Here is a 15,720-nt window from a genome sequence, read left to right as displayed (position 1 = left end):
GCACATAGTAAGCATTTAACAAATACCACAATTATTATTATTTACTGAGCACTTACTGTGTGCAGAGCACTGTACTAAGCACTTGGGAGAGCACATTATAACAGAGCTGATAGACACGTTCCCTGCCCTGAAACATAAGCAGGTGCTAAACTCATCATTCAAGCAAGCCCCTGTGTCCTCTCACTTGGAAAACACACAATTACGGGATTTAAAGTTGGCTTTCCGTGGCATCTTTTAGACTGTGAGCCCAATGTTGGGTAGGGACTGTCTCTATATGTTGCCAACTTGTACTTCCCAAGCGCTTAGTACAGTGCTCTGCACATAGTAAGTGCTCAATAAATACGATTGATGATGATGATGATGATCTGAATCCCAAGTTATCAACCTTAGTGGGACCGTTCTGAACCTCCAGTCCTACTCTCAGGAGCTCCCCATTACACGAAATCTGTGGCCGAAGGAAAAATGCCTGAATTCCAACAATGTTTGGGCAAGAAAATAAAGAGCTTGGGTACGTACTTGTCACGAAGAATTTTTTTGTGAAAGTGCAGCTGTCAAAAGCGGCGATTTTCTCTTGCAGGACAACAACCAGGATCCTACAATGGAAAGGGAAAAATAAGAGAGGAAGCGGAATGTTATAAATCGATGCCCCTAAAAAAAGGGAAATCACATGCCGACAAACCATGGGAAACGAGCGTCTACCATTCGAATGACAGGAAGGAAAGGGCCCCAGGGTTTCTTATTACAATGGTATTTGTTAAGTGCTTACTATGTGCCAGGCACTGTAATAAGTGCTGGGGTAGATACAAGCTATGGCGTGGCCTAGTGGGTAAAGTACAGGCCTGGGAATCAGAAGGACCTGGGTTCTAATTCTGGCTCCGCTACGTATCTGCTGTGTGACCTTGGGCCTCAGTTCCCTCATCTGTAAAATGGGGCTTGATACTGTGAGTCCCATGTGGGGTAGGGACTGTGTCCAACCCGATTTGCTTGTATTCAACCCAGAGCTTAGTAGAGTGTCTGGCATACAGTAAGCGCTTAACAGATACCATTACCAATATTAGTAGTAATAGTAGTAGTTAATAGTACGCTTTGAGCATCTGCTTGTATAAAGAGCACTGTACTAAGTGCCTGGGTGAGTACAACAGAAAAAGAGACACAGCTCCTGCCCACGAAGAGGTTCCAATTAAATGAGGGAGAAAGGCAGACTGAATTATTTAGAAATAATGGGAACAGGAGGAAGAACAAAGAACCGGTAAGAGCAAGACACTATAGGCACGAAGACTATAAATAAAGCAAGCAGCCAGCACACTTCTCGTAACATAAGGGTGCGTTGGAACAGGAGAGAGGACCCTTCCTATCCCTGGGGAGAGGAGAAGAATTGTTTGTTCCGTGGTAGCAGAAATGAGACGTTAATCCAAAAATAAATCACTTCACTTCAGGTGAGATTTCGGCTGCATTCACTGAAATTCTGAAAAACGCTTCCTTTTGTTACAAATGGTGCAGTTTAACAATCGAATGTTTCTTATTTACTTTTTTAAAAGCATTTTTGCCTGTGGCAGCTCAGAGCTAAGGAATTAAAGATAAAAGGGATTTACGTAACCTGTCACTTAAAATGATCGCTGGATTTCCAAGTGCACGGACAGTGAAAAATATCCGAGAGGACAACTGCCACTCAGTTTGAACTTTAAATGTAAGGATTTGCACAAATGAGGGAGAGATATTTATACTGTAGATCCAATTTTTTTGCAAAATAAACATCTGGCTATGGATGCTTATTTGCCGACACGTTCTTTCCTAGTCATACATCTACAAATAACCAGGCAAATTGGTCCGTCAAATAAGAGAAGAAATCTATGAAAAAAGGAGCCGGCTATTAACTGGTATTCTGATGCTTTAATTCAGTGTTTCAACTGGGAGGAGACTACAGTGACAACAATGAATTTGCAGATTAATTTAGAGGAAAGATTCATTCATTCAATCATATTTATTGAGCGCTTACTGTGTGCAGAGCACTGTACTAAGTGCTTGGGAAGTACAAGTTGGCAACATATAGAGACGGTCCCTACCCAACAACGGGCTCACAGTCTAGAAGGGGGAGACAGACAACAAAACAAAAGATGGGCTAGAGGGAGTTACTTAGGCATGTTTGGATTCTTTTCTGAGTACTTGGGCTTTTAGAGGAAAAAAAACAAACAAACAAGTTTCACTATTCATGTGCAGTTGCACGACATTGACTCCAGCGATGAAAAAGGCCTGAGTTAAAAGAATGCCAGGGGAGAGAGTTAAATAGGAGAGGGAGCAAAAAAGAGTCAAACAACAGAATTCCCCCAAAAAGTGATTTTCAAAGGAGAAACTCAACTTCACCAGTTGGGCTAGTCTAGGTGAGTGTGCTCATTTTGCTGTTGATTTATCAATATAAAGGGAAACAGTACCAGGGAGATACATCTGTTGAGTCAGATTTTTCAAATCAGTCGGGAGTATCTTCCATTAAACAACATGCCATTGGCTTGCTATTATTATTAATATGGTATTTGCTAAGCACTTACTATGTGTCAAGCACTGCTCTAAACGCTGAAGTAGATACAAATTAATCAGGGCAGACACAGCCCTGTTCCACAGGGGGCTAGCAGTATAATAATAATAATATTGGTATTTGTTAAGCGCTTACTTATGTGCCAGGCACTGTTCTAAGTATTGGGGTAGAAACAAAATGATCGGGTTGAACGGAGTTCCTGCCTCACATAGAGCTCAGGCTTAATCCCCATCTTACAGATAAGGGAAATGAGGCACCGAGAAATTAAGTGACTTGCCCAAGGTCACACAGCCAAAAAGTGGTGAAGCCAGGATTTGAACCCAGGTCCTCTGACTCCCAAGCTCATGCTCTTTCCATTAAGCCTAGCTGCTTCTGGTTGATGAGCTTGTAGCTACCCCAGAGCTTAGTACACTGTCCCATAGTAAGTACTTAACAAATACCATGAAAAAGAAGCTAGTGCTGTAAAGTCAAAACCAGAATGTTGTACAGCTGAAACAGGGTGTGAATTTAGAAATGTTGTAAAGGCTATTCATCTTACTTTGAAATGCAAATTCATTCAATCGTATTTATTGAGCACTTAGCTAGTGCTGTAAAGTCAAAACCAGAATGTTGTACAGCTGAAACAGGGTGCGAATTTAGAAATGTTGTAAAGGCTATTCATCTTACTTTGAAATGCAAATTCATTCAATCGTATTTATTGAGCACTTATTGTAGGCAAAGCACTGTACAAAAGACTTTACAAAGCAAAGGACTTAATAATGTAATAAGACTACCTCTAGGTGCTTAAATAGTACAATACCTAAATCAATCTGCCCATAAATGCTATGGGTGATGATGGATACCAGTGCTCCCCAGATTTACAATAGAATTGCCTCCTAAAACTGCATTTTAAGTCGAACCACCTGAACCAGTTTTCTCATAGAAATAATGTAATAGGGGATTGGTTCGTGAACCAAGATCAGATACAGACTTTTACCCAAATGACTCAAAATTGTGTACTCCATTATAAAGAAATAACCTGTTATATAAATATATTTCTACTGAATCAATCGTATTTATTGAGCGCTTACTGTGTGCAGAGCATTGTACTAAGCGCTTGGGAAGTACAAGCTGGCAGCATATGAACCCCCTCCCATCCTCTTACTGCGGGGGTTCCCCAAGGTTCAGTGCTTGGTCCCCTTCTGTTCTCAATCTACACGCACTCCCTTGGTGACCTCATTCGCTCCCACGGCTTCAACTATCATCTCTACGCTGATGACACCCAGATCTCCATCTCTGCCCCTGCTCTCTCCCCCTCCCTCCAGGCTCGCATCTCCTCCTGCCTTCAGGACATCTCCATCTGGATGTCCGCCCGCCACCTAAAGCTCAACATGTCAAAGACTGAGCTCCTTGTCTTCCCTCCCAAACACTGTCCTCTCCCTGACTTTCCCACCTCTGTTGACGGCACTACCATCCTTCCCATCTCACAAGCCCGCAACCTTGGTGTCATCCTCGACTCCGCTCTCTCATTCACCCCTCACATCCAAGCCGTCACCAAAACCTGCCGGTCTCAGCTCCGCAACAGTGCCAAGATCCGCCCTTTCCTCTCCATCCCAACCGCTACCCTGCTCATTCAAGCTCTCATCCTATCCCGCCTGGACTACTGCACCAGCCTTCTCTCTGATCTCCCATCCTTGTGTCTCTCTCCACTTCAATCCATACTTCATGCTGCTGCCCGGATTATCTTTGTCCAGAAACGCTCTGGGCATATTACTCCCCTCCTCAAAAACCTCCAATGGCTACCGATCAATCTGCGCATCAGGCAGAAACTCCTCACCCTGGGCTTCAAGGCTGTCCATCCCCTCGCCCCCTCCTACCTCACCTCCCTTCTCTCCTTCTCCAGCCCAGCCCGCAACCTCCGCTCCTCCACCGCTAATCTCCTCACTGTACCTCGTTCTCGCCTGTCCCGCCGTCGACCCCCGGCCCACGTCCTCCCCCGGGCTTGGAATGCCCTCCCTCTGCCCCTCCGCCAAGCTAGCTCTCTTCCTCCCTTCAAGGCCCTGCTGAGAGCTCACCTCCTCCAGGAGGCCTTCCCAGACTGAGCCCCTTCCTTCCTCTCCCCCTCGTCCCCCTCTCCATCCCCTCCATCTTACCTCCTTCCCTTCCCCACAGCACCTGTATATATGTATATATGGTTGTACATATTTATTACTCTATTTATTTATTTATTTATTTTACTTGTACATTTCTATCCTATTTATTTTATTTTGTTGGTATGCTTGGTTCTGTTCTCTGTCTCCCCCTTTTAGACTGTGAGCCCACTGTTGGGTAGGGACTGTCTCTATGTGTTGCCAATTTGTACTTCCCAAGCGCTTAGTACAGTGCTCTGCACATAGTAAGCGCTCAATAAATATGATTGATTGATTGATTGATTGATATAGAGACAGTCCCTACCCAACAGTGGGCTCACAGTCTAAAAGGAGAAACTCTAATATAGGGTAGGTGAAATGATTTCACTGAAAGTAAAATGGATGTCAACTCTCCCTGGTAACTCTACCTACTTAATCAATCCATCAATTATATTAGTTGAGTGTTTACTGTGTGCAGAGCACTGTACTAAGCACTTGGGAGAGTACGATATAACAGAGTTGGTGGACACATCCCCTGCCCACAGGTTTGCAGTCTAGAGGATCAAAAACTGTTAATTGTTGTATTGAAATTTCCCAAGCACTTAGTACGCTACTCTGCACAGGGTAAGTGCTCCCCCTCGTCCCCCTCTCCATCCCCCCCATCTTACCTCCTTCCCTTCCCCACAGCACCTGTATATATGCATATATGTTTGTACATATTTGTTATTCTATTTATTTATTATTTTACTTGTGCATATCTTTTCTATTTATTTTATTGTGTTAGTATGTTTGGTTTTGTTCTCTGTCTCCCCCTTTTAGACTGTGAGCCCACTGTTGGGTAGGGACTGTCTCTAGATGTTGCCAATTTGTACTTCCCAAGCGCTTAGTACAGTGCTCTGCACACAGTAAGTGCTCAATAAATATGATTGATGATGATGATGATGATGAAGTGCTCAGTAAATACGACTGAATGAATGAATAATCCTGCCTCTGCCCAGGCTTTCCCACTGCATCTAGCCCTGCTCTCTTTAAATACTCGTCTCACTTTCTGTAATCTCTCCTACAGGAACAGGAATTCTCCTGGTCCGAGCAGTGTGAAATGCTGTAGAGACTGGAAGACTGGGAGGAAAGAAGAGAAGGATTACCTCTACTGAGCAGGCCAGAAAAACTCCTGCAACCTGACACTATCAATCAATCAATCAATCGTATTTATTGAGCACTTACTGTGTGCACAGCACTGTACTAAGCGCTTGGGAAGTACAAGCTGGCAACATATAGAGACAGTCCCTACCCAACAGTGGGCTCACAGTCTATTACTCTTTTATTTATTTATTTATTTTACTTGTACATATCTATTCTCTTTATTTTATTTTGTTAGTATGTTTGGTTTTGTTCTCTGTCTCCCCCTTTTAGCACTCAATAAATACGACAATGAATGAGTGTAGGTTTTGGGTTTTTTTGCTTTTTATGGTATTTGTTAAGCACTTATTATGTGTCAAGCACTGTTCTAAATGCTGGGGAAGATACAAGTTGATCAGGTCATACACAGTCCCTGTCCCACAGGGAGCTTGCACTCTAAGCAGGAGGAACAACAGGTACTGAGAAGCAACACGGCCTAATGGATAGAGCACAGGCCTGGGTTCTAATCCCAGTACCACCACTGGTCTGCTTTGTGACCTTGGCAGCATGGCTCAGTGGAAAGAGCCCGGGCTTTGGAGTCAGAGGTCATGGGTTCGAATCCCGACTCCGCCACATGTCTGCTGTGTGACCTTGGGCAAGTCACTTAACTTCTCGGAGCCTCAGTGACCTCATCTGTAAAATGGGGATGAAGACTGTGAGCCCACGTGGGACCACTTGATCACCTTGTATCCCCCCCAGTGCTTAGAACAGTGCTCTGCACATAGTAAGCGCTTAACAAATGCCATTATTATTATCATTATTATTCTCTGGGCCTCAGTTACCTCATCTGTAAAGTGGGGATTAAGACTGGGAGCCCCACGAGGGACAGGGACTGTGCCCAACCCAATTTGCCTGTAGAGTGCTTAGTACAGTGCCTGGAACATAGTAGTCACTTAAATACCATTATCGTTATTATTATTGTTGCTATCACTTAAATACCATTACTATTATTATTATTTATTACCGAGTCCCCATTTTACAGTTGAGAACACTGAGGCACACAGTAAAGTAAGCTGCCCAAGGGCACACAGTTGGCAACAGGTGGCATTGGAATGAGAGGGCAGGTCCTCTGGCTGACAGGCCTGAGCTTTACCCACTAGGCCACGTTGCTTCGGGAGTGTGGCTTCTAGGGATAGTGGCTTCCCAGCTCCATCGGAAAAAGTGTAGCTTTCCCACAACCACACAGCAAATAATGCTCAAAGTCCCTCCACAGACACTTGACCCTGAAGAAAAGGAAAGGAGGAAGTAGTCAGTCAGTCAATCATATTTATTGTTTACTGTACACAGGGCACTGTACTAAGCACTTGGGAGAGCACACTATAATAGACACATTCCCTGCCCACACAGCAGAGCCCACCTGGCTGTTTTGTCGAGAATGCCGATCAAAAACGTCAGACTGGAGCTTTCACGCTGTTTGCTCTTCCTTACTTCACGTCAGAGCTACCCATCTGCCTAGAGGAGAATGACTTGCAGCCCCCTGAACAGAGCACGGAATAAACAGAACCGAACTCCCAAAATGTACCTGCCTCCAAACCTCCCCGTTTACTATCACACTTCCCTGATTCCAGGTTATGGTCATGTAACACTGCAGCTTTCCAGCCACAATGCCAGGGCAGTAGGTTCTGCCATAATGTGATAATTGCATCTTTGAAGAACTTCAAGTTCTAGAAAAACTGCGGTTCAGTCCGAATACCTTGACTGACGCCACTGTGCATAGGCACATCCCATTCTTGCTGCACTAATTCGCCTTGTGCCAATGTGGATTGAGGTATTCACGGTACAGACTTACACTGAACCCTCAAATGCCCCCTAATTCTTTGACAGCGCCCTAGCCAAAGCAGCGTTACCACTGGAGCTGAATTCCGGGTTATGTTCTGCGCCCTCTGCTGGTCCCTGATGAAATATCGCTAGACTCGCACGATTCACTCTCTCTTGCTGTTTGGAACTGAGTGGAGGAAGAAAAAGATGGGGGGGAAAAAAGGAAAGAGAAGGGAAAAAAAGTAAAGAAATATGAAGAAGGAAGGAGTAGCCATAGGAGGAGGCAAAGATGAAAGAGAAGGAAGGAAGGAGGGAGGGAGGGAGGGAAGGAAGGAAGGAAGGAAGGGAGGGAGGGAGGGAGGGAGAAAGAAAGAAAGAAAGAAAGAAAGAAGAAAGAAGAAAGAAAGAAAGAAAGAAAGAAAGAAAGAAAGAAAGAAAGAAAAGAAAAAAAGAAAGAAAAAAAAGAAAGAAAAGAAAGAAAAGAAAGAAAAAGAAAGAAAGAAAGAAAGAAAGAAAGAAAGAAAGAAAGAAAGAAAGAGAGGGAGGGAGGGAGGGAGGGAGGGAGGAAGGAAGGAAGGAAGGAAGGAAGGAAGGAAGGAAGGAAGGAAGGGAGGAAGGGAGGAAGGGAGGGAGGAAGGGAGGAAGGGAGGAAGGAGGGAGGGAGGGAGGGAGGGAGGGAAGGGACAGAGGGAGGGAGGAAGGAAGGAAGGGAGGGAGGGAGGGAGGGAAGGAAGGAAGGAAGGAAGGAAGGAAGGAAGGAAGGGAGGGAGGGAGGGAGGAAGGGAGAAAGAGAAAGAAAGAAAGAAAGAAAGAAAGAAAGAAAGAAAGAAAGAAAGAGAAAGAAAGAAGGAAAGAAAGAAAGAAAGAAAGAAAGAAAGAAAGAAAGAAAGAAAGAAAGAAAGAAAGAAAGAAAGAAAGAAAGAAAGAAAGAGAGGGAGGGAGGGAGGGAGGGAGGGAGGGAGGGAGGAAGGAAGGAAGGAAGGAAGGAAGGAAGGAAGGAAGGAAGGAAGGAAGGAAGGAAGGGAGGAAGGGAGGAAGGGAGGAAGGGAGGGAGGAAGGAAGGGAGGAAGGGAGGAAGGGAGGGAGGAAGGGAGGAAGGGAGGAAGGAGGGAGGGAGGGAGGGAGGGAAGGGACGGAGGGAGGGAGGAAGGAAGGAAGGGAGGGAGGGAGGGAGGGAAGGAAGGAAGGAAGGAAGGAAGGAAGGAAGGGAGGGAGGGAGGGAGGGAGGGAGGAAGGGAGAAAGAGAAAGAAAGAAAGAAAGAAAGAAAGAAAGAAAGAAAGAAAGAGAAAGAAAGAAGGAAAGAAAGAAAGAAAGAAAGAAAGAAAGAAAGAAAGAAAGAGAGGGAGGGAGGGAGGGAGGGAGGGAGGAAGGAAGGAAGGAAGGAAGGAAGGAAGGAAGGAAGGAAGGAAGGAAGGAAGGGAGGAAGGGAGGAAGGGAGGGAGGAAGGGAGGAAGGAGGGAGGGAGGGAGGGAGGGAAGGGACGGAGGGAGGGAGGAAGGAAGGAAGGAAGGAAGGAAGGAAGGAAGGAAGGAAGGAAGGAAGGAAGAGAGAGGAGAGAAAGAAGAGAGGAAGGAAAGAAGGAAGGAAGGAAGGAAGGAAGGAAGGAAGGAAGGAAGGAAGGAAGGAAGGAAGGAAGGAAGGAAGGAAGGAAGGAAGTCTTCTGTCACTCTTCTCCTTTCCTTTTCTCTTCTCTCCATTCTCACATGCATCCCTTGTATCCCAAGAGTGAACAACCTCTTTGCTTTCTCAATTAGGAATATTAGTGAAAATTATACTCTTCAAATCAAATCCCTTCTTTTCAGACTTGGGTTTTAGCCAAAAAGCCCAGTCATCCCTGGCACAACACTAGATCACAATGCATTCTTGGAAATAAGCAAAATGTGTTCTGGAAAGGCAGATATGCGCTAGTTTGCCTGAGAAGGGGATAGGGACATTTCTTGAGTTTCGGCAAGATGAAATGATTTTCTTTTCAAGGGAAGTGCTGAATACCATGATACTTTGAAAAGTACTACTTGAACTCTATACTTCCACTGGCTCATATCTGAACCTAAAAAAATCCAGGACAAAAACAGCAGCCTCAGGATTCCTCCAAAATAGCTTCTCGTCTTTGACCAACATTCATTCATTCATTCAATCATATTTATTGAGCTCTTTCTGTGTGTAGCACCCAGTACTAAGTGTTTGGAAGAAAACGGTAAAACAATAAACAGACACACTTCCTGCCCACAATGAGCTTAAAGTCTAGAGGAAACCAAGAGTACCTGGGTCTAGAGGGTTGGATCAGCTGCTATCCACAGGAAATATCACTAATAGTTTGCTTGTCCTGTTGCAAAATATTTAATTTCATTTTGGAAGATTAAATGTAGAGTGATTTATATATATTTGCTGTTACTATTGGAGTGTGGTGTGGTCTGTGGGAATGAGCCCGGTTCTGGGGATCAGGAGACCTGGGATCTAGACCCAGTTCTGGCATTTGTTTACTGTGTGATCTCAGACAAGTCTGTTAACCTCTCTGTTCCACAGGTGTGTGTGTGTGTGTGTCTACATTTACTACCTTCCTTTGCAATACTGACTGATGGTGTTTGTTAAGTGCTTACTATGCGCCAAGCACTGTTCTAAACGCTGTGGTAGATAACCCCCCTTCTAGACTGTGAGCCCCCCTACTAGACTGTGAGCCCGTTGTTGGGTAGGGACCATCTCTCTGTGTTACCGATTTGTACTTCCCAAGCGCTTAGTACAGTGCTCTGCACACAGTGAGTGCTCAATAAATACGACTGAATGTATGAATAGGTGTGTCTGACATTGAAAGCCAATGCCTTGCAGTGGTTTCCTAGCATTAGATCTTTCTTCATCTGATGAAGAGAGATGGAAAACTTACTATTCTCATTCAGCAAGTAGAGGAAGTCTGAAGTTTTAAAGACAGAGTTGTAAAGAAAAGTCCTGGATTTGGACTGTTAAGAGGGCGGCAGCTAATTTGTGACAAATCACTCTACAAATATTCATTAGCACTGACTGAGCCCCTACTAAAAACAATAATAATTGTGGTATTTTTTAAGCGCTTACTCTGTGCCAGGCACTGTACTAAGTGCGGGGAAAGATACAAGCAAATCGGGTTGGGCACAGTCCCTGTCCCCCATGGGACTAATCCCCACTGTACAGGTGAGGAAACTGAGGCACAGAGAAATTATATCATTTTCCCAAGGTCACAGAGCAGACAAATGGCAGAGCCGGATTTAGAACCCAGGTCATCTGATTCCCAGGCTTAGGTTCTTTCCACTAGGCTACACTGCTTCTACTGTGTGCACAGGCCTATTGGAAGTATTTGGAAGCGTACAATGAAATTTAAAGGCACAGATTCCCGCACTAGTGTAGGAATCTGGGCTCTGTCCATGTGTGTGGATGCTTTCACTCATGTGGGACTCAGAACTACAACCTACTAAGTTAAGAAATAAGCTTTACTTCCTTATTCTTGTTTTAGAAATGCTAGGAATGTGACTGATTAATGGAGCTCTTCCCTTCTGGAAAAAAATAGTCACTAGATAAAGGAACTTTGCGGGACGCTAAACACCTCGTAGTTTAGTTTTTAAAAGCGGGGGTATAGCTGCCTCAATAGGACGTTGCGCCTGAGCAGTCGATCGATCGATGGGATTTATTGAGCGCTTCCAAGGTGCAGAGCACTGTGCTAAGCACTTGGGAAAGGACACTGATCCCCGGAAGGCAAATCCCTCAGAGTGAATCTCTTTGCTGAAATGTAATCAAATAGTCTGGGATGACTCATGTAGGCTCTGCCAGAGAGGAACAGCTTTGGGTAGTTAGGGTTGCTATTTGACCTAGTCACCCCTATATAGCAGTCAATCGTATTCATTGAGTGCTTACTGTGTGCAGCGCACTGTACTAAGCACTTGGGAGAGTTCAATATAACAATATAACGGACATATTCCTGCCCTCAACAAGCAACATTTTGTTCTTGCTATTAGATCGCCAAAACAGCTTCCATTTTTAAATGGCTTGACTATCCCCGGATGGTTGAACCAACGTAGAAATAGGATATCAAAACATTCTGTCTTGAATTAAAGCTGCAAACCAATCAAATCCATCCGTTGCATTGGCTGAGCACTCACCATATACAGAACACTGTACTGAGCGCTTGGGAGATTACAATATAACAGAGTTGGTAGTTACATTCCCTGCCCACAACAAGCTTATATGTTTTCTTTTGTGTCAGGAAAATAATTGAGGATTTCCAAGAAAGACCAACTCAAGCTCGAAAAAAAATCTACCTAATCGCTTAAATAGTTAAGCTTTGAATCAGAAAGCTAGGTTAATCACCGGATTTTGCTTTTTGTAAAAGGGACAGAGGAGTCAATATGGTTCCTATTCATCTACTGTAAGGAATAGGGGTGTCTAGTGAACCCACTTCTAGCAGTCAAGAGACAGACCACTAAAGTTGTCTGTCTGGCCAAACTCAGAAAAATCTTGTCTGGTTGTTTTGTCAGTTAATGAAATGAGAAGGTATTATATCCATAAATCAGTAGTATCTACTGAATGCCTACTGTGTGCACTGTACTAGGCAGTTGAATGAGTACAGAACAAGAAAGAGAAAAGTCACAATCTCTGCCATCAGGAAACTTACAATTTAACTGGGGAAAAGGATAACAAAATCATCAAAGAGCAGGAAGGTGTGCTTAAATACTAAATACTTAAATACTAAATACATAGGAACTGATATGGATAAAAGTGTTAAAGGAAGTTGTGGGTGCCTATGTGGTAAGGTGATATGAAAGAGAGAGAGCATACACGGAATTTCCCAAATAAAAATACCCAAATTTATAAGTTGGGAAGCAAAAGGGAATACGAACAGATGGACTGAAAAGAGGAAAGGCTGGGGGAGACTAGTGAGGAGGTTGATAGTCTAATACATATCTGTAATTTATTCATTTGTATTGACGTCTGTCTTCCCCAATCTAGACTGTAAGCTCACTGCGGGCAGGGAATGTGTCTGTTTATTGTTGCATTGTACTCTCCCAGGTGCTCAGTACAGTGCTCTGCACACAGTAAGCACTCAATAAATACGACTGGATGAACGAATAGAGCCGGAACCACGATACGAGGGTGCCTGGACAGGGATCCTTGGCTGTTTAGGTCGAGAAGATGAGATGGATCTGGGAAATGCTGCAGAGGAAAAGCCGCCAGGATTTAGTGGCAGATTGAATGAGATACTTGCAAGAGAACGAGGAGTCGGTTAGCAAGCCGAGAAGATAGCTTAGCTCTCAATGGGAGCAGCTAGGATCGGGATTACCGTTTGTTGCAGTGGAGATCGTAGATGGGCGTCTTGAACTGAATGGATTTGACCATCTCCCCCGTGCGCAAGGAGTGCAGGTCGACACAACAGAATGGGGGACTCGTGCTGGAAGAAAATACAAATTGAACATTTTAAATACGGCTCAACTGGAATCCTTTTTCCATTTGCCTCCACTCTGCACTCCCTGCAAAATTATCCTGTTTAAAGTTAAACAAGCAATATCCACAAAAAAAACTGATTAGCTAAGAAATCTAAATTACCCTGACTAGGGAGGAACCATCTGACAAAAAGGTCCACACTGAAAATCCAGGAGCAACTGAAAATGAGTGCTTTCCTATAGAACTGGGTGCTGAGAGAGAAATCAGTCTATCGATCAAAAGTATTTACTGAGCACATTCTGTAAGCAGAGCACTGTACTAAGTGCTTGGGGGAACACAATACAGTAGAATTGACAGACACAATCCCTGGCCACAAAGAGCTTACCATCTAGAGAGAGAGACAATAATTTTATTTCTTCCGACGAGAAGAGTGAAAAGTCCAGAAGGTAAGAGGGAAGCAACAAATTCAATCAATCGACTGTAAGCTTGTTGTGCACAGGGAATGTGTCGTAATAATACCTGAGGCATTTGTTAAGTGCTTACCTGTGTTCCAGGCATTGTACTAAGTGCTGGGGTGGGTCAAACTCATTCATTCATTCAATCGTATTTATTGAGCGCTTACTGTGTGCAGAGCACTGCACTAAGCATTTGGAAAGTACAATTCAGCAGTAGAAACAATCCCTTCCCACACTGGGCTTACAGTCTAGAAGGGGGAAGACAGACATAATAATAATAATAATAATAATAATGTTATTTGTTAAGCGCTTACTATGAGCAAAGCACTATTCTAAGCGCTGGGGGGGTACAAGGTGATCAGGTTGTCCCTCGTGGGGCTCACAATCTTAATCCCCATTTTACAGGTGAGGGAACGGAGGCCCAGAGAAGTGAAGTGACTTGCCCAATGTCACACAGCTGACAAGTGGCGGAGCCAGGATTCGAACCCATAATCTCTGACACCCAAGCCCGGGCTCTTTCCACTGAGCCACAGTGTTTCTCAAAACATTAAAACAACAAAACAAGTAAACAGGCATCAATATAAATAAATAGAATTATAGATATATACACATCAAAACAAACAGGCATCAATATAAATAAATAGAATTATAGCTATGTACATATATACACAAGTGCTGTGGGGCGGTGACAGCTAACCCACAATCCTCTCTCGAGTTCTTAATACTCTGCACACAGTAAGCACTCACTAAATACGACTGATTGACTGATCGACAATCTTAGAACAGTGCTTTGCACATAGTAAGCGTTTAATAAATGCCATTACTATTATTATTATTATTATCTGTACTAAATGCTCCGGGGAGCATTACAGCCCTTGCATTCAAGGAGTTTACAGTTTTAATAGTGGGGATGAGCAAACGTAAAACATATGTAGACAAAAGGAACTGGAGGAAAAACATTGCTGCCACTGGTGAAAGCGAGAGAATAGGAAAATGAATAAATGAATAAAGAGCGTGTGTGTCATGAGATACGAATAAGCGCTAGCGGGTGGCTGTTGGGACAATACGATCGAGGAGGTGGAAATTAGCTAGTGAATGTGTGCTGCAGGAGGTGGGTTTTCATGGGGGGCTTTGAATATGGGGAGGGATAATAATAATAATAATTATGGTATTTGTTAAGTGCTTACTATGTGCCAAGCACTGTTCTAAGCGCTGGGATAGATACAAGGTAATTAGGGTGTCTCACGTGGGGTTCACAGTCTTAATCCCCATTTTACAGATGAGGGAACTGAGGCACAGAGAAGTTAAGTGGCTTGCCCAAGGCCATACAGCAGACAAGTGGCGGAGCTGGGATTAGAACCCATGCTGGTACATTCTGGCAGTGCAAAATGGGTAAAGACGGAGGAAGGATGTGATCAGTGGGTCAGAGATCAATCGTATTTGATTGATCGTAAGCCACGTAAGCAGCGTGGCTCAGTGAAAAGAGCACGAGCTTTGGAGTCAGAGGTCATGGGTTCAAATCCCGGCTTCGCCAATTGTCAGCTGTGTGACTTTGAGCAAGTCACTTAACTTCTCTGTGCCTCAGTTACCTCATCTGTAAAATGGGGATTAAGACTATGAGCCCCCCGTGGGACAACCTCATCACCTTGTAACCTCCCCAGTGCTTAGAACAGTGCTTTGCACATAGTAAGAGCTCAATAAATGCCATTATTAGTATTATGTAAGCAACATCCAAGTTCATGTTTTGAGAAGCAGCGTGGCTCAGTGAAAAGAGCACGGGCTTTGGAGTCAGAGGTCATGGGTTCAAATCCCGGCTCCGCCACTTGTCAGCTGTGTGACTTTGGGCGAGTCACTTAACTTCTCTGTGCCTCAATTCCCTCATCTGTAAAATGGGGATTAAGATTGTGAGCCCCACATGGGACAACCTGATCACCTTGTATCCCCCCCAGCGCTTAGAACAGTGTTTTGCACACAGTAAGCGCTGAACAAATGCCATCATTATTATTATTATTTACTGAGCACTTTCTGTATGCAGAGCACTCTACTAAGAGCTCGGGAGAGTACTATATAACATACACATTGCCTGTCCACATTAAACTTACAGTCTAGAGGGGGAGACAATGGTGGGAACGGAAGGGAACGAGGCCCATTGAGAAGATTAGCTTGGAAGAAGTGAAGAAAGTGAGCAGGGGGAGAGGTGGGGCATGGACGTGTAAGAAAGAGAGCTGGCCGACGGCCTGAAATCCAGAGCCCCACATGCCCGATGGTCACCCGACTGGCAAGGAGCTC

General features: G+C 44.2%; 1 protein-coding gene across 7 annotated transcripts in view; it reads right to left on the bottom strand.

Moving 5' to 3' along the window:
- Positions 1-15,720, bottom strand: part of BCAS3 (BCAS3 microtubule associated cell migration factor) — a 718,088-nt gene that overhangs the window by 556,332 nt on the left and 146,036 nt on the right. For all 7 annotated transcript variants that reach the window (XM_038758926.1, XM_038758927.1, XM_038758925.1 and 4 more), the window contains exons 8-9: positions 12,876-12,983; positions 517-593 (exon numbers count right to left, since the gene is read on the bottom strand). In XM_038758926.1, coding sequence (XP_038614854.1) covers positions 517-593; positions 12,876-12,983 — 185 coding nt within the window. The remainder of the gene's footprint in view (positions 1-516; positions 594-12,875; positions 12,984-15,720) is intronic.

The sequence above is a fragment of the Tachyglossus aculeatus genome, chromosome 17 (assembly GCF_015852505.1).
Source record: "Tachyglossus aculeatus isolate mTacAcu1 chromosome 17, mTacAcu1.pri, whole genome shotgun sequence".
NCBI classification, from domain to species: Eukaryota; Metazoa; Chordata; class Mammalia; order Monotremata; family Tachyglossidae; genus Tachyglossus; species Tachyglossus aculeatus.
Note: the sequence above shows the minus strand (reverse complement) of the source record. Positions and strands in the feature narration are given on the sequence as shown.